Source organism: Oncorhynchus gorbuscha, linkage group LG24 (assembly GCF_021184085.1).
Source record: "Oncorhynchus gorbuscha isolate QuinsamMale2020 ecotype Even-year linkage group LG24, OgorEven_v1.0, whole genome shotgun sequence".
Lineage (NCBI taxonomy): Eukaryota > Metazoa > Chordata > Actinopteri > Salmoniformes > Salmonidae > Oncorhynchus > Oncorhynchus gorbuscha.
Window position 1 is genome coordinate 11,848,072 of NC_060196.1, and position 22,254 is coordinate 11,870,325.

The 22,254-nt window shown below is 42.6% G+C and overlaps 2 protein-coding genes across 3 annotated transcripts in view; both read right to left on the bottom strand.

The window, feature by feature from the left end:
* Positions 1–7,084: 7,084 nt before the first annotated feature.
* LOC124012423 (zinc finger and BTB domain-containing protein 41-like) overlaps positions 7,085–22,254 on the bottom strand; it is a 78,742-nt gene continuing 63,572 nt past the window's right edge. For both annotated transcript variants that reach the window (XM_046326015.1, XM_046326014.1), the window contains exons 5-8: positions 21,394–21,505; positions 21,089–21,210; positions 9,055–9,166; positions 7,085–8,758 (exon numbers count right to left, since the gene is read on the bottom strand). In XM_046326015.1, coding sequence (XP_046181971.1) covers positions 7,749–8,758; positions 9,055–9,166; positions 21,089–21,210; positions 21,394–21,505 — 1,356 coding nt within the window. In that variant the 3' untranslated portion in view covers positions 7,085–7,748. The remainder of the gene's footprint in view (positions 8,759–9,054; positions 9,167–21,088; positions 21,211–21,393; positions 21,506–22,254) is intronic.
* On the bottom strand, positions 19,713–20,911 carry LOC124012494 (gastrula zinc finger protein XlCGF49.1-like). The gene has a single exon (XM_046326164.1). It carries the CDS (start codon positions 20,836–20,838, stop codon positions 20,260–20,262), a length of 579 nt encoding a protein of 192 aa, XP_046182120.1. The 5' UTR covers positions 20,839–20,911; the 3' UTR covers positions 19,713–20,259.

A 22,254-nucleotide genomic window follows, 5' to 3' on the forward strand; every position in this document is an offset into this window, starting at 1 on the left:
AAGAGGGACATTCTATTTGTTATGAGTAGAACATAGGCAAAACCAGGGGGGAATATAGTGTTTACTCGTCAATGACAGTGTTTCAGCTATGCCAGCACTCCAAACAACATGTGAGAATGTGAGCATATCCAGATGCTCAACTGAGGGATTTAGTAATCACAAAAGCACTCTTTATCCAAGACACTTCACATGATAACTATAAAACAAAAGAATGCTTCCCAGATATCCCCTGCGTAAAACTTAAGCCACACTGCTACGACTTCTCCCCTTTGTGGACTCCTATGCCTGATAAGGTTACTCAGGTGGAAGGAGAAACTCTTGTAATAGTTTTCACTTGAAGGGCCTCTTCTTGGTGTGACCTGTCTGATGCTGCTTCATATATTTCACCTTAGCAAAGCACTTCCCACACGTGGGCAGGTGTACAGCTTGTCAGCGTCCTTGCTAATACTCGGCCTCCCACGTTGTGACCCAATGACCCCAGAGGATGCAGAAGCAGGAGCCACCTGAGTCTTTGAGCTCCCTCCTTGAACTCTCGCCGTTGTTGTGATTGTGTGCTGTGTTATAGGCCAGGTAACTCCCATCCTGACCCTGTCTGTATTCATGGGGTAACCATGAGGCAGCTGAGGAAGGCTAGACCCAGGTCCAGGCCTTCTATGAACAAAGTCACCATGCATTAGATGAGATCCTGAAGGAGAAGACACACTTGCTGATAGACTACCGCCAGGAGGGATCTCCTACCTCGCCCTGTGAAGGCTGAAGCCCAGGGTGACCTGCTCTGTTCATCATGGATACTATGGTGTTTGTATCATAGGAACAGGAGGGTCTATCTCTATCAGGCCCTGCTCCATCCCTGCACTGAGACTGTGAAGAGAAGGGTCTGGGCTGCAGACTGGATCCCTGACTGGAGCCTCTGTCCTGGTGGTCATCAGAGAGACCGAGGTTGTTCAGTCCACCTGTCGACTGGTTGTGTTCTGTGTGGTGGTTGTGGTGGAGTCTTTGTCCCTCACGGTTGGGTCTTGGTTCCGATTCAGGAAGGAAGACCGACGGCTCCTGATCCAAGGTGGCTGGGTTTGTGACCTCAGAGGTCCAATCTCTCCCACCAGTAACACTAGATATCAGCAGGCCCTGATGGACTGCAAACTGTAAACACAAATTGTACAGAAAAGCAAAAAGGTTTATATTAGAAACTCTGCTGTACACACAGACATTACATGATATTATAAAATGGGATACCAAGACATTGTGGGGAATATCCAGCATGGAAGAGGAGGCTTTGGCTTGGCAGCAAGCAAACCAACGTTCCATAAGGCAACAACATCTGAACGCAGGAAGCTGGTGGTCGAGGAGGTGCGCAGACGGGAGGAGACTGCAAGAAGTGCAAAGGCTGTCTCTAAACAAGGGCAATGGACGCGGTGGGAAGGCCTGGAGAGGAGAAAGATCAACTGGAGTGAGCTTTGGCAAATGGAGGCAAGCAACATCAGCTTCATCATAAGAGCTGTTTATGGTGTGCTTCCATCACCAAAAATATACATCAATGGTATGGCGAGGACTCGACCTGCCCCCTCTGCCCAGCTCCAGCGACTCTCAGGCATATGATGACAGGTTGCAATATCAGCCTCTCACAAGGCCGCTACACCTGGAGGCGCAATCAGGTCCTCAAGAGCCTGGCTGCAGCACTTGAGACCAAGAGGAGTGCAACCAATTCATTACCTCCAAAAACAAGCAATCCCGTCAAAACAACAGCATTAATCCGGGAGGGACAGAAACTGGACACATAGCCATGGCCCGGGACTGGAAGATGCTTGTCGATATTGGCCAGCAACTAATTTTTCCACCTGAGATTGCTTCTACCAACCTTAGGCCAGACATGGTACTCTGGTCCCCTTCACGAAAGGCTGTGTACATCATAGCTCACAGTCCCATGGGAAAACTCTGTTGAAGAGGCCTACGAGCGTAAGAAACTGCGTTACACAGAGTGGGCAGCAGACGCAACTCAGCGTGGCTGGAATGCAAAAGTCTGACCAGTTGAAGTGGGATGCAGAGGATTCGTGGATTCTTCCACCATCAGGTTGCTGAAAGAACTTGGAATCCATGGACAAGCTCTGCGGCAGACCGTCAGAGCAGTTTCTCAAGCAGCTGAAAGAGGCAGCCAGTGGATCTGGATCAAACGGAAGGACCCTTGCTGGGCTATAACTTCATGACCCCGCCTGAAAACCCAATTCAGATCCCTCCAACTTGAGGAGGGCATATGAGGTATGCGGTCAGCTGTAGGACTGGCTCAGGGAAGAGGACGCCCCTGCCTTATATAGTCCCGTGGGACATCTTAATTGGGCATGGGACACAAGCTAAGGCTTGATCATCCTTTAGCTGGCCACCTTTGATGAGGGTGTTTAGTGATTAAAGGCCGAAACACCCACTGATTCGAAGGCACACTACTGAGGATGTGTCCCAAAATTGACATCTTAACCCAGTCTAAGAAATAAACCTCCCATGCCACTCTGTCAACATCACGGCAAAACTCATGCGAGTGCATTCCATCTATTGGCACAATAGACCGTTTTTAACATCTCGTCCCGTGTTTTATGATTCTATTGCTAACATGACTAGCTAAGTTATAAGATGCGATCTTAGTGTTAAGGTTTCACAGGGCAATTCAGAGAAAAAGGTTGTAATTGTATAGAGATAGAAAGGAGTCATGTGTGCAGTCGGGTGCGTGTTTTGTGGCAAATTTTCTTCACAACAAAAAAAAGTTTGAAAAGTGCAGTAAATGTAAAAACAGTGTCATTTTTGGATTTAGTATTGTGTCACATGGAATATTGTGTCTACAACTCTGGTCTGAGAATGTATGAGGGAGAAAAAATGGGTAAACAACAACAACAAAAAGATAAGCAAAGGCTGTACAGTAAAATGCTGTAAATGACATGAGCTTAGGCTCAGCGCTTCACAGCTCTGGGTGGGTTTTGACTGATAGCCATTCTGAACTTGAGTACCACACGTGACAAGAAGTTGCCCCCATCCCTCCCGCTAATTGGGCAACTTTTTTAGATGTTTGGTTTTCTGAGGGGAGTGGTGTGAATTAAGAGGACTCGATGTATTCTGAAAGATGAGACGTTGAGGATTATAATAAATACCGCTTTGATGTCATACTATCAAGTCAAAAACCTGTGAGTCCAAATGTGCAATTCACATTTCCATATCAAAATCATGTCATAAACACAGTCAACATTTATGATCACTATGTTTGATGTACATTTACTAGATGACATGGCATCATACCCTGGGTTGTTCTGAACAGAATGACTCTTTTCGCTGGGACAATTGTGCGCCGCCCTAAGGGATTCCCAGTCAAAGCCGGTTGTGACACAGCCTGGGATCGAAATCCGGGTCTGTAGTGACGCCTCAAGCACTGCGATGCAGTGCCTTAGACAGCTGCACCACTCAGGAGGCCCCCAAATCTGCCATTTTCAACCCATATACGGGTACAAGATTTAAGGGTTATGGCACTAACATTATCCCGCTATGAAACTCTAGTATAAACCTAAAAGGGACATAGTTGTCACTCTTCATCAGTGAAGCATTTTTACAGACACCATCACACCAACCATCACCATATCATCTACTCTGTCTCATCATACTCATTATTTCCTGTTCACCTCATCCAGTTCGTTATACATCCAAACCAACAGCACTAACTACAAACAAACTATAACTGGTAATACATTACATGTTTAGTTTATTAGGATCCCCACTAGCTACTACACATGCATCAGCTACTCTTCCTGGGGTCCACATAAAACGTAAAAATACATGACAATGTACAGAACAGTAATAGACAAGAACAACATAAGATATTAATTCAATTCTAAATAAAGAGTTAGTGTCTTCAGGAAGTATTCCCCTTGCCTTTTTCCACATTGTTACGTTACAGCCTTATTCTGAAATGGATTAAAATGTTGTTTTTTCTCTCATCAATCTACACACAATTACCCATAATGACAAATCAAAAATAGTGTTGACATTTTTGTTAATTTATTTAAAAAATTAAATCATATTTATATACAGTGCCTTGCGAAAGTATTCTGCCCCCTTGAACTTTGCGACCTTTTGCCACATTTCAGGCTTCAAACATAAAGATATAAAACTGTATTTTTTTGTGAAGAATCAACAATAAGTGGGACATAATCATGAAGTGGAACAACATTTATTGGATATTTCAAACTTTTTTAACAAATCAAAAACTGAAAAATTGGGCATGCAAAATTACCTCTGAGACTATCACAGTGCAGGTGCATTTATACAGAGACTTGATTACACACAGGTGGATTGTATTTATCATCATTAGTCATTTAGGTCAACATTGGATCATTCAGAAATCCTCACTGAACTTCTGGAGAGAGTTTGCGGCACTGAAAGTAAAGGGGCTGAATAATTTTGCACTGAAATCTAATACAACACCAACTACCATCTTATTATCCATTTATTTTAGCCAATTCTCAGTAATCTGAGTCACTGCAGTACAAGTTGAGTGCCCTTCCCTAAACGCATGCTGAAAGTCACTAGTTAACATGTTCTTTAAATAATATACTGAACAAAAATATAAACATAACATGTTAAGTGTTGATCCCATTTCTCATGAGCTGGAAAAAAAGACCCCAGAAATGTTTCATACGCAGAAAAAGCTTATTTCTCTCAAATTTTGTGCTAAAATTGGTTTACATCTCTGTTAATGCGCATGTCTTCTTTTCCAAGATAATCAATCCACCTGACAGGTGTGGCATATCAAGAAGCTGATTAAACATCATGATCATTACACAGGTGCACCTTGTGCTGGGGATAATAGGCCACTCACACAACACAATGCCACCAATGTCTCAAGTTTTACAGGAAGTGTGCAATTGACATGCTGACTGCAGGAATGTCCACCAGAGCTGTTTCCAGATAATTTCATGTTTGTTTCTCTAAAAACGACGGCGGTGGTTTATGGTAAAGAATTTTGCAGTACGTCCAACTTGCCTCACAACCGCAGACCACGTGTAACCACATGAGCCCAGGACCTCCACATCTGGCTTCTTCACCTGCGGGTTGGTCTGAGAACAGCCACCTGGACAGATGATTAAACTATGAGTTTGCACAACTGAAGAATTTCTGCATGAATTGTCAGAAACCATCTCAGGGAAGCTCATCTGCATGCTTGTTGACCTGACTGCAGTTCGGCCTCGTAACCGACTTCAGTGGGCAAATGCTCACCTCCGCGATTGACCACTGACACCCAAGAGAAGAGTGCTCTTCACGGATTAATCCTGGTTTCAACTGTACCGGGCAGATGGCAGACAGCGTGTATGGCGTCATATGGGCGAGCGGTTAGCTGATGTCAACATTGTGAACAGAGTCTCCAATTAGGGTGTAATCAGCCAACAATGTCTCTGGATTTTCCCTCAGCAGATTTAGTTTGTGATGTTGTTTATAATGTTCAGAATTTTTTTTCTGCTGGTAGATCAAATGGAATATGCCAAGCTCCTGCTACTGTTGCCATTGCTATTTTTAGAATTTGAGTATTGATGCATGTCAGTGGAGGCTGGTGAGAGGAGCTATATGAGGACAGGCTCATTGTAATGGCTGGAATGGAAAGAAAGGAACGGAGACAAACGCGCTTTCCATATGTTTGATACCGTTCAATTAATGCTATTCCAGCCATTACAATGAGCCTGTCCTGCTATTTATTTATTTTATTTTTTATTATTTGACCTTTATTTAACCAGGTAGGCCAGTTGAAGACAAGTTCTCATTTACAACTGCGACCTGGCCAAGGTAAAGCAAAGCATTGTGACAAAAACAACAACACAGAGCTTCACATGGGATAAACAAACGTACAGTCAATAACACAAAACAATCTATGTACAGTGTGTGCAAATGTAGTGAGATTTTAGCATTAATTTAGCATTAATACTGGAGCGATAGATGTGCAAGTAGGGATAATGGGGTGCAAAATAGCTAAATTAATTAGTAACAATATGGGGATGAGGTAGTTGGGTGTGCTATTTACAGATGGGCTGTGTAAAGGTACAGTGATCAGTAAGCTGCTCTGACAGCTGATGCTTACAGTTGGGAGTTGGAGATATAAGTTTCCAGCTTCAATGATTTTTGCAATTCGTTCCAGTCATTGACAGCAGAGAACTTGAAAGAAAGGGTGCCAAAGAGGTGTTGGCTTTGGGGATGAGCAGTGAAATTTACCTGCTGGAGCGCGTGCTACGGGTGGGTGTTGCTTTGGTGATCAGTGAGCTGATATAAGGCAGGACTTCAACAGGGCTTTGGCAACGAATATGTAGCGAGGTTCAGCCAACAAGAGCATACAGGTCACAGTGGTGGGTAGTATATGGGGCTATGATGACAAAACGGATGGCACTGTGATAGACTACCTCCAATTTGCTGAGTAGTGTAGGCTGCAGAGAAGGTATGTTGGGATTCGAAATGGTAGGTGATCTGTTTGTTAACTTGTCTTACGAAGAATTTAGAAGGCATTTCAGTATGAATATAGGTCTATAACAGTTTTGGCCTAGAGTGTCTCAACCTTTTGAAGAGGGTGATGACCGCGGCAGCTTTCCAATCTTTAGGGATCTCAGACGATATGAAAGAGGTTAGACAGGCTAGTAATAGGGGTTGCAACAATTTTGGCAGATCATTTTAGAAAGAGAGGGTCCAGATTGTCTAGCCCAGCTGATTTGCAGGGATCCAGATTTGGCAGGTCTTTCAGAACATCAGCTGTCTGGTTTTGGGCGAAGGAGAAGCGGGGGGGACTTGGGCAAGTTTCTGCAGGGGGTGCAGCGTAGTTGGCCGGGGTAGGGGTAGCCAGGTGGAAAGCATGGCCAGCCGTAGAGAAATGCTTATTGAAATGATCGATTATTGTAGATTTATCGGTGGTGACAGTGTTTGCTAGCCTCAGTGCAGTGGGCCGCTGGGAGGAGGTGCTTTTAATCTCCATGGACTTTACAGTGTCCCAAAACTTTTTGGAATTAGTGCTACAGGATGCACATTTCTGTTTGAAAAAGCTAGCCTTAGCTTACCTTATTCCCAGAAAAGTTGCATATCGCGGGGGCTATTCGATGCTAATGCAGTACGCCTTAGGATGTTTTTGTGCTGGTCAAGGGCAGTCAAGTATGGGGTGAACCAAGGGCTATATCTGTTCTTAGTTCTACATTTTCTGAATGGGGCATGATCGTGAGGAAAGCATTTTAAAGAGCAATCCTTCCAGGATACCCGGGCCAGATCGATTAGAAAGGCCTGCTCACTGAAGTGTTTTAGGGATATCTATGATATCCTACCTCTCCTTTGTGTGTTTTTTTGTTTGTTTGTTGACTTTCCAATGCCTTGTACCGTCTTTCCTTTAGAAATCCTCCAGAAATCCTCCAATCAATTCCTTTTTTCTGTTGGATTTATCCTCTATTTCTCCTCATCGTTCTTCTCGTTGTCCTGATGCACTAGTCCCTCAATCCTGCCCTTATTGCTTCTTAACAGATGATCAAGACGACTTAGTAGACTAGCTAGCCTTTAGAGCCAGGTTGATCATCTCTCTCAAAATCTCAAAATCAAACAATGTTCTCAAAGGAAAAACATCTACTAATATCTCCAGATGTGGAGAACACAGCACTACATTTAAACAAAATACAAAATAATTGAACAAAAATAATACAATTGTATGAATAGCACTCCCTAAGTGCTGCTGCTCAGTTAGATGGTGATGTCACTATACTCTATACATGGGCCGTGTGCATTTTCTGCTGGTGTATCATGAGGCAGCTCCTCTCTGAGAACCTCTTCCCGCACTGCGTACAGGCAAACGGACTCTCTCCTGTGTGGACCTTCAGGTGCATCTTCAGCCGGTGCTGGTGGGAGAACCTCTTCTCACACTGAGGGCAGCTGTAAGGTTTCTCCCCTGTGTGTACCCTTTGGTGCCTCTTCAGGTTGAATGAGTGGGAAAAACTGGCCCGGCACAGGTGGCAGCCAAATGGTTTCTCCCCGGTGTGCATCCTCTGGTGCCTCTTCAGACTGGATGAGTGTGAAAAACTGGCCTGGCAAAGGTGGCAGCTGAAGGGTTTCTCACCCGTGTGCATCCTCTGGTGGATCTCCACCTGTTTGGGGAAACTGAAGGCTTTCCCACAGAATAAACATGGGAAGCGCTTCTCTTCGCCACTGGATCTACTGATAGCGTTACTACTACTACTGTCAATTGTCACCGGGCTTGTGTATCCATTTAGTGTTGAGGCACTGGCATTGTCTGAGGTCTGATTTAACATTAGGGGAATGTGAGGATGATGAAGGCCAGGGAGTGTCTGTGTTCTACCAGGGTCCATGTTCCAGTTGATAGATCCTATAGAAGGCAGGCTGAAGGCAGCACCTGTTAGGGGGTTAATCTGAGACGCCATCAGTCTCTCTGAATCACAACTATAGGAGCAGGATGGAGCATCGCTAGCAGAGTCTGTGTCTGTTCTCTCCCTCTGCATACGGACACCTCCCCGTCCCCGCAGACCAAATCTAAACCTCGTCCTGGTCTCAGCAAGTCTGTTGTCATGGAGACTAAGTTTGGATGTTGTTTTGTTTTTGACTGTCTGTTTCTGGTTGTGGTTAACAGTGTTGATCCCCAGCCCAGAGATGAGGACGCTGTCCCATCCACTGACCTCCGCTTGGCCATTGGCTGCACCCTTCTGGGTCTGGGAATCCAAGATGGCTGCCCAGTCTCCTCTGTTATCCTCCAGCCAACCACCTGCAGGAAGAGGTTAGAAAGTAGACATTTGTTTTTTAAAAGTGAATCACCTGATCAAGTTAATTTATTATGTGTGACTTTGTATAAGTTGTACTGATTTCATTTTATGAATGAAGAAAAAACCATTGCCGGTTGTATCACTATTCCCATTGAAGATCTATTACTGTATGTAAGCTACATGCATTGCCTTACGTCAGATAGTGAGATGATTTCAGCTGCGCTGGTGAGGGATGAGCGTTGCGTAGAAGTGATGCCACCTCTCGGAAGACAATGGGCAATATGTATTTGTCCTTTACCTTGCTCCCCCATCTTTAGTCCACTCAGCAGATTAATACTCTCTGGTCCATCTTCTATTGTCTCCTCTTTGACCAGCAGCAGGTCAGGCTTCCCATCCTCCATGTCTACTGACTGTAAGAGATACAGAGTGAGAGGACGTTGGATCAAGAAATCTGATATAAGCACCCTGCTATGGAGCATCTTCTGATTGGACAATGAGGGATTGATATGAGTATTGCGTAAACATGTTAGTTTATTTGATTACGTGACACTCTTTAATGGTTTGATCATTCAAAGGCATGGTCCCCATACTTGATAACCCCTTACATTTGTTGAAATTGGCCTATATGGTTAGGTCCAAATTCAAACGTTTCTAACAGAATAACTATACAAAGCATATGTGCATTACCATGGTAGCAATTGAAAGAGAACACTTTGGAGATTATATGGAAATTATAAAACCAAAACGTAAGGACATAACAGTTCACCTGACACAAGATTGAATCAAAACATGACACTGTTGATTTTATGTTCATTTTACATTTACATTTTCACAGCATTTGTCAATAAGAAATCTGAAAATACTCTGGATACATTCAGTAACATAATAATAATATTCATTGAAACGTTGGAGTAGGTGCATGATAAGAAAAAACTATTCAACTAGGGTTTTAGTGAGAGATCTAACTGGTGTCTCCAAGTGGACACACACCTCTCCAAACTGTGCACAGTTCGTCATTTCAATGCATTTTTATTACTCAAGGGAAAAGCCTTCAACTACACTACATGGTCAAAAGGATGTGGACAACCTTTCAAATTAGTGGACTCGGCTATTTCAGCCACACCCATTGCTGACAGGTGTATTAAATCGAGCACACAGACATGCAATCTCCATAGACAAACATTGGCAGTAGAATGGCCTTACTGAAGAGCTCAGTGACTTTCAACAAGCAAGTTTGTAACATTTCTGCCCTGCTGGAGCTTCCCCGGTCAACTGTAAGTGCGGTTTGTTTTATTCATTTATAAAACTAAGTTGAGGGGGTAGATCAGCTTTATTATTGCAGATAGATTCTAGCTTCCATCAATGTCATTGTCTGCATAATTTCCAATTCGCCCATATATATTTGTTTAAATATATATACACGAACGGTCAAAAGTTTTAGAACACCTGCTCATTCAAGGGTTTTTCTTTATTTGTACTATTTTCTACTTGTAGTGAAGACATAAAAAGTATGAAATAACACACATGAACTCATGTACTTACCACAAAAGTGTTTTAAACAAATCAAAATAAATTTTAAATGTGAGATTTTTCAAATAGCCACCCATTGCCTTGATGACAGCTTTGCACACTCTTGGCATTCTCTCAAACAGCTTCATGATGTAGCCACCTGGAAGCATTTCAATTAACAGGTGTGCCTTGTTACAACTTAATTTGAGGAAATGATTTATTTCTTAATGTGTATAAGCCAATCAGTTCTGTTGTGACAAGGTAGGGGTGTTATACAGATATTAGACCTATTTGGTAAACGACCAAGTTCAAATTATGGCAAGAACAGCTCAAACAAGCAAAGAGAAACGACAGGCCATCATTACATTTACATTTACATTTAAGCATCATTACTTTAGGACATGACGGTTAGTCAATATGGAAAATTTCAAGAACTTTGAAAGTTTCTTCAAGTGCAGTCGCAAAAACCATCAAGCGCTATGATGAAACTGTCTCTCACGAGGACCTCTACAGGAAAGGAAGACACAGAGTTACCACTGCTGCATTGGATAACTTCATTAAAGTTACCAGCCTCAGAAATTGCAGCCAAATAAATGCTTCACAGAGTTCAAATAACAGACACATCAACTGTTCAGAGGAGACTGCATGAATCAGGCCTTCATGGTCAAATTGCTGCAAAGAAACCACTACAAAAGGACACCAATAAGAAGAAGATACTTGCTTGGGCCAAGAAACAAGAGCAATGGACATTAGACCGGTGGAAAACTGTCCTTTGGTCTGAGTCCAAATTTGGGATTTTTGGTTCCAACCGCAGTGCCTTTGTGAGATGCAGAGTAGGTGAACGGAGGATCTCAGCATGTGTGGTTCCCACCGTGAAGAATGGAGGAGGTGTGATGGTGCTTTGCTGGTGACATCGTCTGATTTATTTAGATTTCAAGGCACATTTAACCAGCATGGCTAACACAGCATTCTCCAGAGATATGCCATCACATCTGGTTTGCACTTAGTGGGACTATCATTTGTTTTTCAAAAGGACAATGACCCAACACACCTCCAAGCTGTGTAATGGCTATTTGACCAAGAAGGAGAGTGATGGAGTGCTGCATCAGATGACCTGGCTCTACAATCACTAGACCTCAACCGAATTGAGATGATTAGGGATGAGTTGGACCACAGAGTGAAGGAAAAGCAGCCAACTAGTGCCCAGCATATGTGGAAACTCCTCCAAGACTGTTGAAAAAGTATTCCAGGTGAAGCTGGTTGAGAGAATGCCAAGAGTGTGCAAAGCTGTCATCAAGGCAAAGGGTGGCTACTTTGAAGAATATAAAATATAAAATATTTTTGGATTAATCCATTATTCCATATATGTTAATTCATAGTTTATCTTTACTCTTGTTAGAATATAGTAAAAAAAAAAAAAAACTTGAATTAGTAGGTGTGTCCAAACTTCTGACTGGTGCTGTAAATACAGTTGAAGTCCGAAGTTTACATACATCTTAGCCAAATACATTTAAACTCAGTTTGTCACAATACCTGACATTTTATCCTAGTAAAAATTCCCTGGATCACCACTTTATTTTAAGAATGTGAAATGTCAGAATAATAGTAGAGAGAATTGTTCAGCTTTTAATTCTTTCATCACATTCCCAGTGGGTCAGAAGTTTACATACACTCAATTAGTATTTGGTAGCATTGCCTTTAAATTGTTTATCTTGGGTCAAACGTTTCAGGCAGCCGTCCAAACTTCCCACAGTAAGTTGGGTGAATTTTGGCCCATTCCTCCTGACAGAGCTGGTGTAACCGAGTCAGGTTTGTAGGCCTCCTTGCTCGCACACGCTTTATCGGTTCTGCACAAGTTTTCTATAGGATTGAGGTCAGGGCTTTGTGATGGCCACTCCAATACCTTGACTTTGTTGTCCTTAAGCCATTTTGCCACAAATTTGGAAGTATGGTTGAGGTCATTGTCCATTTGGAAGACCCATTTGCGACCAAGCTTTAACTGATGTCTTAAGATGTTGCTTCAATATATCCACATAATTGTCCTTCCTCATTATGTCATCTATTTTGTGAAGTGCACCAGTCCCTCCTGAAGCAAAGCACCCCACAACATGATGCTGCCACCTCGTGCTTCACGGTTGGGATGGTGTTCTTCGGCTTGCAAGCGTCCCCCTTTTTCCTCTAAACATAATGATGGTCATTATGGCCAAACAGTTATATTTTTGTGTCATCAGACCAGAGGACATTTCTCCAAAAAGTATGATGTTTGTCCCCATGTGCAGTTGCAAACCATAGTCTGGCTTTTTTATGGCGGTTTTGGGGCAGTGGCTTCTTCCTTGCTGAGCGGCCTTTCAGGCTATGACGTTATAGGACTCGTTTTACTGTGGATATAGATACTTTGTACCTGTTTCCTCCTGTTTCCTCCAACATCTTCACAAGGTCCTTTGCTGTTGTTCTGGGATTGATTTGCACTTTTCGCACCAAAGTACGTTCATCTCTAGGAGACAAAACGCGTCTCCTTTCTGAGTGGTATGACAGCTGCGTGGTTTGTAAACAATTGTTGGAAAAATTACTTGTGTCATGCACAAAGTAGATGTCCTAACCGACTTGCCAAAACTATAATTTGTTTGTTACGTTACAGCCTTATTCTAAAATGTATGAATTTTTTATGTTTATACTATTTATCTTCAGCTGTACCTTCTGATAGATTTTCAATGTTTTAGGATCTATTCATGACTAAATATTATATATAACACTTATATTTACAGCTGGACAGTGATTACAAACAAAAATATGGATCCAGTTTCAATCGCACAGTGGTTCTTGGTTTCAGGTAGGTAGTTAGTTATTGACATTGGAACATTCTTGGGTTTCTTTTGTAGATTCACATTATATTCATCAATTCATTTAGAGGTTATTAAGTCATGTATTTGAATGTATATAATTCCAACAATAATAATAATAATAATAATATGAACATGATTTGCTGATGGACTGATAAAAAAGGTTTTGTTTTGCAGTGAACGTTCGGTTGTGGTATATACTGTGCTAGTATTCAATGATAACACAGCTGCTACCACATCAACCACAGCTGCTCCAGCAACAACAACATATGTTGCCACAACAACCACTTCTGCTCCCACATCAACCACAGCTGTTCCAGCAATAACCACAGCTGTTCAGTAACAACCACAGCTGCTCAAGCAACAACCACAGCTGCTCAAGCAACAACAACATATGTTGCCACAACAACCACTTCTGCTCCCACAACAACCACTTCTGCTCCCACAACAACCACAGCTGCTCAAGCAACAACCACATTTGCTGCCACAACAACCACTTCTGCTCCCACAACAACCACAGCTGCTCTGACCACAGTTACAACTGGTTCTTCAACCACTACCACAACACCGGCCCCTCCACCACCAGAGGTTAAGTTGGAGTTCGAATTGGAGCAAAACTTCACAGCAGATTTGAATAATGTTTCTTCACCAGAGTTCAAAAAATTAGCAAATACTGTGGCTGCAGCGGTAAATACTGTTTTACTTTCATTTTCAACCCTTTTAATATCATACTATTAGATTCCTTAACAAGATTCCTTTTTTTAGCCTAATCAATCTACACACAATACTCCAAAGTGACAAAGCGAAAACAGGTTGACATTTTGCTACGAGACTCGAAATTGAGCTCAGGTGCATCCTATTTCCAATGATCATCCTTGAGATGTTTCTACAACTTGATTGGAGTGCACTTGTGGTAAATTCAATTGATTGGACATGATTTGGAAAGGCACACACCTGTCTATATAAAAAGGTCCCACAGTTGACAGTGTATTTCAGAGCAAAAACCAAATCCTGAGGTCGAGGGAATTGTCCGTAGAGCTCAGATACAGGATTGTGTCAAGGCCAGATCTGGGGAAGGGTACCCAAAAATATCTACAGCATTGAAGGTCCCTAAAAACACAGTGGCCTCCATCATTATTACATGACAGCCCGCTTAGAGTTTGGAAACCTGGCACCATCCCAACAGTGAAGCATGGTGGTAGCAGCATCATGCTGTGGGGATGTTTTTCAGTGGTGGGGACTGGGAGACTAACCAGGATCGAGGGAAAGATGAACGGAGCAGAGTACAGAGAGATCCTTGTTGAAATCCTGCTCCAGAGCGCACTGGACCTCAGACTGTGGTGAAGGTTCACCTTCCAACAGGACAACATATCAAATCATATTTTATTTGTCACAAATGCGCCGAATACCACAGGTGTAGATTACAGTGAAATGCTTACTAACAAGCCCTTAACTTCTTACATGGTTGGTTAAGGGCTAAGAAAATAAAAAAGTAAACTAAAAAAAATAGATAAGTAAAACATTTAAAATAAAAGTAACAAATAATTAAACAGCAGCAGTAAAATAACAATAGCGAGTTTGTATTTGGATTTATTTGGATTTCACCAGGTAGGCAAGTTGAGAACATGTTCTTATTTACAATTGCGACCTGGTCAAGAAAAAGCAAAGCAGTTCGACACATAGAACAACAGAGTTACACATGGAGTAAAACAAACATACAGTCAATAATACAGTAGAAAAATAAGTCTATATACAATGTAAGTCTATATACGATGTGAGCAAATGAGGTGAGATAAGGGAGGTAAAGGCAAAAAAAAGGCCATGGTGGCGAGGTACATACAATATTGCAAGTAAAACACTGGAATGGTAGATTTGCAGTGGAAGAATGTGCAAAGTAGAAATATAAATTATGGGGTGCAAAGGAGCAAAATGAATAAATAAATACAGTAGGGGAATTGGTAGTTGTTTAGACTAAATTATAGATGGGCTATGTACAGGTGCAGTAATCTGTGAGCTGCTCTGACAGATGGTGCTTAAAGCTAGTGAGGGAGATAAGTGTTTCCAGTTTCAGAGATTTTTGTAGTTCGTTCCAGTCATTGGTAGCAGAGAACTGGAAGGAGAGGCGGCCAAAGGAGGAATTCGCTTTGGGGGTGACCATAGAGATATACCTGCTGGAGCGCGTGCTACAGGTGGGTGCTGCTATGGTGACCAGCGAGCTGAGATAAGGGGGGACTTTACCTAGGAGGGTCTTTTAGATGACCTGGAGCCAGTGGGTTTGACGACGAGTATGAAGCGAGGGCAGGTCGCCGTGGTGGGTAGTATATGGGGCTTTGGTGACAAAACGGATGGCACTGTGACAGACTGCATCCAATTTATTGAGTGGGGTATTGGATGCTATTTTGTAAATGACATCGCCAAAGTCGAGGATCGGTAGGATGGTCAGTTTTACGAGGGTATGTTTGGCAGCATGAGTGAAGGATGCTTTGTTGTGAAATAGGAAGCCAATTCTAGATGTAACTTTGGATTGGAGATGTTTGATAGTTGAGCAACCCTAAGCACACAGCCAAGACAACGCAGGAGTGGCTTCTGGTCAAGTCTCTGAATTACCTTGAGTGGCCCAGCCAGAGCCTGGACTTGAACCCGATCGAACATCTCTGGAGAGACCTGAAAATAGCTGTGCAGCAACGCAGAGAAGAATGGGATTAACTCCCCAAATACAGGTGTGCCAAGCTTATAGCGTCATACCCAAGAAGACTTGAGACTAATCGTGGTGCTTCAACAAAGTACTGAGTAAAGAGTCTGAATACTTATGTAAATGTGATATTTCAGTTTTGTACTTGTAATACATTTACAAAAATATCTAAACCTGTTTTTGCTTCGACATTATGGGGTATTATGTGTAGATTGATGAGGGAAAAAATAAATGTAATCAATTTTAGAATAAGGCTGTAACGTAAGAAAATGTGGAAAAAGTCAAAGGGTCTGAATACTTTCCGAATGCCACCACCATGCACACAAATACATACACACACATATACACACACACACATACAGTCGAAGTTGGAAGTTTACATAAAATTAGGTTGGAGTCATTAAAACGTTCTGTGTAACAAACTATAGTTTTGGCAAGTCAGTTAGGACAACTACTTTGTGCATGACACAAGTCATTTTTCCAACAATTGTTTACAGACAGATTATTTCACTGTATCACAATTCCAGTGGGTCAGAAGTTTACATACACTAAGTTGACTGTGCCTTTAAACATCTCGGAAAATTCCAGAAAATTATGTCATGGCTTTAGAAGCTTCTGATAGGATAATTGACATCATGTGAGTAAATTGGAGGTGTACCTGTGGATGTATTTCAAGGCCAATTTCCAAATGCCTGAAGGTACCATGTTCATATTTACAAACAATAGTACGCAAGTATAAACACCATGGGACCATGCAACCGTCATACCACTCAGAAAGGAGACCCGTTCTGTCTCCTAGAGATGAACATACTTTGGTGCGAAAAGTGCAGATCAATCCCAGAAGAGCAAAGGACCCTGTGAAGATGCTGGAGGAAACAGGTACAAAGGTTTCTATAGCCACAGTAAAACGAGTCCTATATCGACATAACCTGAAAGGCCGCTCAGCAAGGAAGAAGCCACTGCTCCAAAACTGCCATAAAAAAGCCAGACTACGGGTTGCAACTGCACATGGGGACAAAGATTGTACTTTATGGAGAAATGTCCTCTGGTCTGATGAAACAAAAATGGAACTGTTTGGCCAAAATGACCATCGTTATGTTTAGAGGAAAAAGGGGGACGCTTGCAAGCCGAAGAACATCATCCCAACCGTGAAGCACAGGGTGGCAGCATCATGTTGTGGGGGTGCTTTGCTGCAGGAGGGACTGGTGCACTTCACAAAATAGATGGCAAAATGAGGAAGGAAAATTGTGGATATATTGAAGCAACATCTCAAGACATCAGTCAGGAAGTTAAAGCTTGGTCGCAACTTGGTCTTCCAAATGGACAATGACCCCAACCATACTCCAAAGTTGTGGCAAAATGGCTTAAGGACAACAAAGTAAAGGTATTGGAGTGGCCATCACAAAGCCCTGACCTCAATCCTATAGAAAAATTGTGGGCAGAACTTAAAAAGTGTGTGCAAGCAAGGAGGCCTACAAACCTGACTCAGTTACATCAGCTCTGTCAGGAGCAATGTGCCAAAATTCACCCAACTTATTGTGGGAAGCTCGTGGAAGGCTACCCAAAACATTTGACCCAAGTTAAACAATTTAAAGGCAATGCTACCAAATACTAATTGAGTGTATGTAAACTTCTGAGCAACTGGGAATGTGATGAAATAAATAAAAGCGGAAATAAATAACTCTACTATTCTGACATTTCACATTCTTAAAATAAAGTGGTGATCCTAGCTGACCTAAAACAGGGAATTTTTACTAGGATTAAATGTCAGGAATTGTGAAAAACTGATCTTGAATGTAGTTGGCTAAGGTGTATGTAAACTTCAGACTTCAACTGCACATATAAAATACATATACACATCTTTGAAAATGTGTTTTTCTTTATTAATTTCCACTAACCCCTCCCCTAAATGGCGTAAACTATTGAATAACAACATTTTGGCTTCTACTTCCAGTTTATACATACAAAAACTGCAAGAGATACTGTTGCATGTAGGTCTAGATCATTTATGGATTGTTCATTTAGAATAAACAAAACATTCTTTTAACCACTCCAAAGACTCCAAAGCAATTGCATGTGGTGCAGGAACCACTGATATGCTGCTTTTTTCTATTATCAAGACACCTGCTGGTAACTTTTAGCTGGTTAGGACACCTCATGATGTCTCCTGAATACTCTGTCAACTAGGTATGTCTCGTATCACTAAAGAGGCTTTACACATAGCTTTTATTTTTACCCATCAGAGTAGGAGTAAAAATGTATCTACTCTCAGCACTTATGACAAATGTTCTACTCTTAGAGGCTTTGTGGATACAGGCCCTGATGTATACAAAATTGTCTCAATGAAAGTCTTCGAATGAAAAGTCACATTTTTGTGTTTATTAAACAAACTATTTTTAAATACACCATAAGAAAACCACACATACACATCTCAACAAAAAAATCGTCATGAACTTGATAAAGTGCATTCCTTTCTCATTAACCCTTTACACTTGTGGACATTGGCCTATATGGAAAAGGTCATATTGAAATGTTTCCTATAGAATAAATACAAAAAGTATATGCATTACCATGGTAACAGTTCAAAGTGGACACTTTATTTATTTATTTAATTTGGCCTTTATTTAACTCGGCAAGTCAATTAAGAACAAAATCTTATTTACAATGATGGCCTAGGAACAGTTGGTTAACTGCCTTGCTCAGGGGCTGAATGACAGATTTTTAACTTGTCAGCTCGGGGATTCGAATTAGCAACCTTTTGGTTAATGGCCCAACGCTCTAACCACTAGGATACCTGGCGCCCCACTTGTCTGATCACTTCTCCATAATCTCCAAAGGTGAGGACACAACAGTTCATCTGATAAGACTGAATTCAAACAGAACACTTGATTTGATGTGCATTTGACTTTTACTGGATTTTGCCGCATTTGTTGATAACAAAATCTCAAAGTACTCTGGATGTATTCAGTAACATGAAAATAATTTTATTGGAAAATTACAAGGGTTTGAGTGAGAGGCCTAACTGGTGCCTCCAAGTGGCCACACACCTCTCCAAACTGTGCAGTTCCCACATAATTTCAATGCACACAAGGAAAGAGCCTTCAAATATAAGCTGCTTTTTGAGCTCTCCTAGCTTCGAAGTTGAGGAACTGAAGCAAGCACACTTTATTTTTTATTTTACACAGCCCTCTATTCCCACCATAACACAATTACCATTGTTGTTTAAGCAATGCAAAATGTTCCATTATAAATCTCAATCTGGGTCAGGTGGGCATCATTTTAAAGCTTATTCTATTTCCAATTTGATTAACTAAGTTAGAAGATATGATCTTAGTGTATTCTTCTTTTTTTGGGGAGGCACAAAACTACCTTCATACTTCCATTCATTGTTTTAAATCGGCACTGATTACCTGTGATACTTGTGGGGTCGTGGAGCAAAACGGAGAACATCGTGTTTGAGAGAGCCCCATCTTTCCATAGTAATATTAGTTTTGTACGCCAAACCTTTCGGACGCTACAGACGTTTTTGTGAGACGTCCGATTTTCGGGCCGGAACCGACTCCTTTTTTATAAGAATAAAAAAAGTGCCCCCCTTTTTCTCCCCAATTTTATGGTATCCAATTGTTAGTAGTTACTATCTGAGATCGCTACAATTCCCGTACGGGCTCGGGAGAGACGAAGGTCGAGAGCCATGCGTCCTCCGAAACACAACCCAACCAAGCCGCACTGCTTCTTAACACAGCGCGCATCCAACCTGGAAGCCAGCCGCACCAATGTGTCGGAGTAAACACTGTGCACCTGGCGACCTGGTTAGCGTGCATTGCGCCTGGCCTGCCACAGGAGTCGCTGGTGCGAGATGAGACAAGGATATCCCTACCTGCCAAACTCTCCCTAACCCGGACGACGCTAGGCCAATTGTACATCGCCCCATGGACCTCCCGGTCGCGGCTGACTGCGACAGAGCCTGAGCTCGAACCCAGAGTCTCTGGTGGCACAGCTAGCACTTCGATGCTGTACCTTAGACCACTGCGCCACCCGGGAGGATATGACTCCATTCTAATGGTCAAAGCCTAACACTGTAAGATCGTATTTTAGAACTTAGCAAGTCATGTTGGAAATATAATACGCTTTCAAATGATGCCCACCTGACCCAGATTGAGATTTATAATGGAACGTTTTTGAATTGCTTAAATGCCTTATGTCACATTGTCTCGATGCAATATTCTACCCAGAAAAATTCAAAACTGAAATCTGTTACTCTCGTTATTCCAAATGCAACTGTGGATCTTTTCTGCTGACTACAATTAAAATGAATTGTCTTCAATGTAGGATTTGATCTAAAAGTCAGAAGCTATCGAGTGGAATGATTACTTTTATGTTAAAGAGTGGAATGGTTTGTCAGCTGGTGTATCCTAAGGTCGCTCCTCTCTGAGAACCTCTTCCTGCAGTGTGTAGGAGGCCTCTATCCCATGTGGAACTTCAGGTGCATCTTCAGCTGATTCTGGCGGGAGAACTTCTTTTCACACTGGGGGCAGCTGAAGGGTTTCTCCCCTGTGTGAACCCTCTGGTGCCTCTTCATGTGACCAGCCTGGGTGAAGCACATGTGACACTGGGTACAGCTGAAGGGTTTCACCCCTGTGTGGACCCTCTGGTGCCTATTCAGGTTGGAGGAGTGTGAGAAACTAGCCTGGCAAAGGTGGCAGCTGAATGGTTTCTCCCCTGTGTGCATCCTCTGGTGGATCTCCACCTGTTTAGGGAAACTGAACGCTTTCCCACAGAATGAACATGGGAAGCGCTTCTCTTTGTCACCGGATCTGCTGACAGCATTACTACCACTACTGTCATTGGTCAATGGGCTTGTGTAGCCATTTAGTGTTGAGGCACTGGCATTGTCTGAGGTCTGGTTTAACATAAGGAGAGTGTGAGGAGGATGAAGGCCAGGAAGTGTCTGTGTTGTCGCAGGGTCCATGTTCCAGTTGATAGATCCTATAGAAGGCAGGCTGAAGGCAGCACCTGTTGGGGGGTTAACCTGAGGCACCATCAGTCTCTCTGAATCACAACTATAGGAGCAGGACGGAGCATCGCTAGCAGAGTCTGTGTCTGTTCTCTCCTGCCGCATATGGACACTTCCCGTCCCCCGGACCAAATCTAAACCTCGTCCTGGTCTCAGCCTGTCTGTTGTCATAGAGACTAAGTTTGGTTGTTGTTTTGAGTTCGACCGTCTGTTTCTGGTTGTGGTTTACAGTGTTGTTCCCCAGCCCAGAGTTGAGGACGCTGTCCCATCCACTGACCTCCACTATGTCGCCTCTGGTCCTGGCCTGCTCAGTGATGTCGTCCCCTGGGCCATTGGCTGCACCAGTCTGGGAATCCAAGATGTCCACCCAATCTCCTCTTTTAGCCCCCAGCCAACCACCTGCAGGAAGACGTTACAAAATAGACTTGACAAAAATGGCAGAGAACTCTACATATGGAGTTTAGTCTGTCAATTACCTGGTCAAGTTCACACATTGTAATGTCTTTAAAACAATAGCCAGGTGCAACACTATTCCTATTGAAGATCTATTACTGTATGTAGGCTATATGTATTTCTCCTTACCTTGCTCCCCCATCTTTAGTCCACTCAGCAGATCAATGCTCTCTGGTCCATCTTCTATTGTCTCCTCTTTGACCAGCAGAAGATCAGGCTTCCCATCCTCCATGTCTACTGACTGTTAGAGATACAGAGTGAGAGGATGTTGGATCAAGAAATGCAAATGTGTTAGTTGATTTGATTACTTGACACTTTTTAATGGTTTGATAATTGAAAGACATGGTCCCAAACTTAAGACAGAATTGATCAAGACCAGGGGCCATATCCATAAAGATTCTCAGAGTAGAAGTGCTGATCAAGGATCAGCTCCCCACCAATATACTCTCATTCATTATGATCTGTGATCAGCCCTGAGACACTTTGTGGATACAGGCCCTGACCTAATACCATTCAGACAGTAGTTCACAGTGGACTCACCTCAGTGAGACTGTGTGTGGTCCTGTGCTGCTCAGCTGGTTCCTCTGTGGGTTCAGGAGGAGGTGTAGTCTGGTTGTCCTCCATGACCATGGTCCCCTCAGGGTTCCCCAGACCCTCCTCACACCCCTCCTCCTTCACCAGCAGCACCTCTGGACCCTCCTCCTCCTGGAAGAGACAGGATACAGATTACACAGACATACACTCCCTCAGGTACGTACACACAGATAATAACACACTTTCAGCATGGAGTGTTTACCCATCCCCACCATGTCTGAGTTCTATACTGTAGTTACATAATGACTTCATTGTTGTTAAACCCATCATGGTGGATAAAAACAAGTCAGTTGTGGGTAAAAACAAGTCAGTTGTGGGTAAAAGCAAGTCAGTTATGACAAAAAGTCAAAAGTCATCAGACAAACCTGACTAACCTATGAGGTGTACAGTAGGTGT

Excerpts from the sequence above, each read along its gene's own strand:
- LOC124012494 (XM_046326164.1), bottom strand. The coding sequence starts at position 20,838 with ATGGTGCCTCAGGTTAACCCCCCAACAGGTGCTGCCTTCAGCCTGCCT.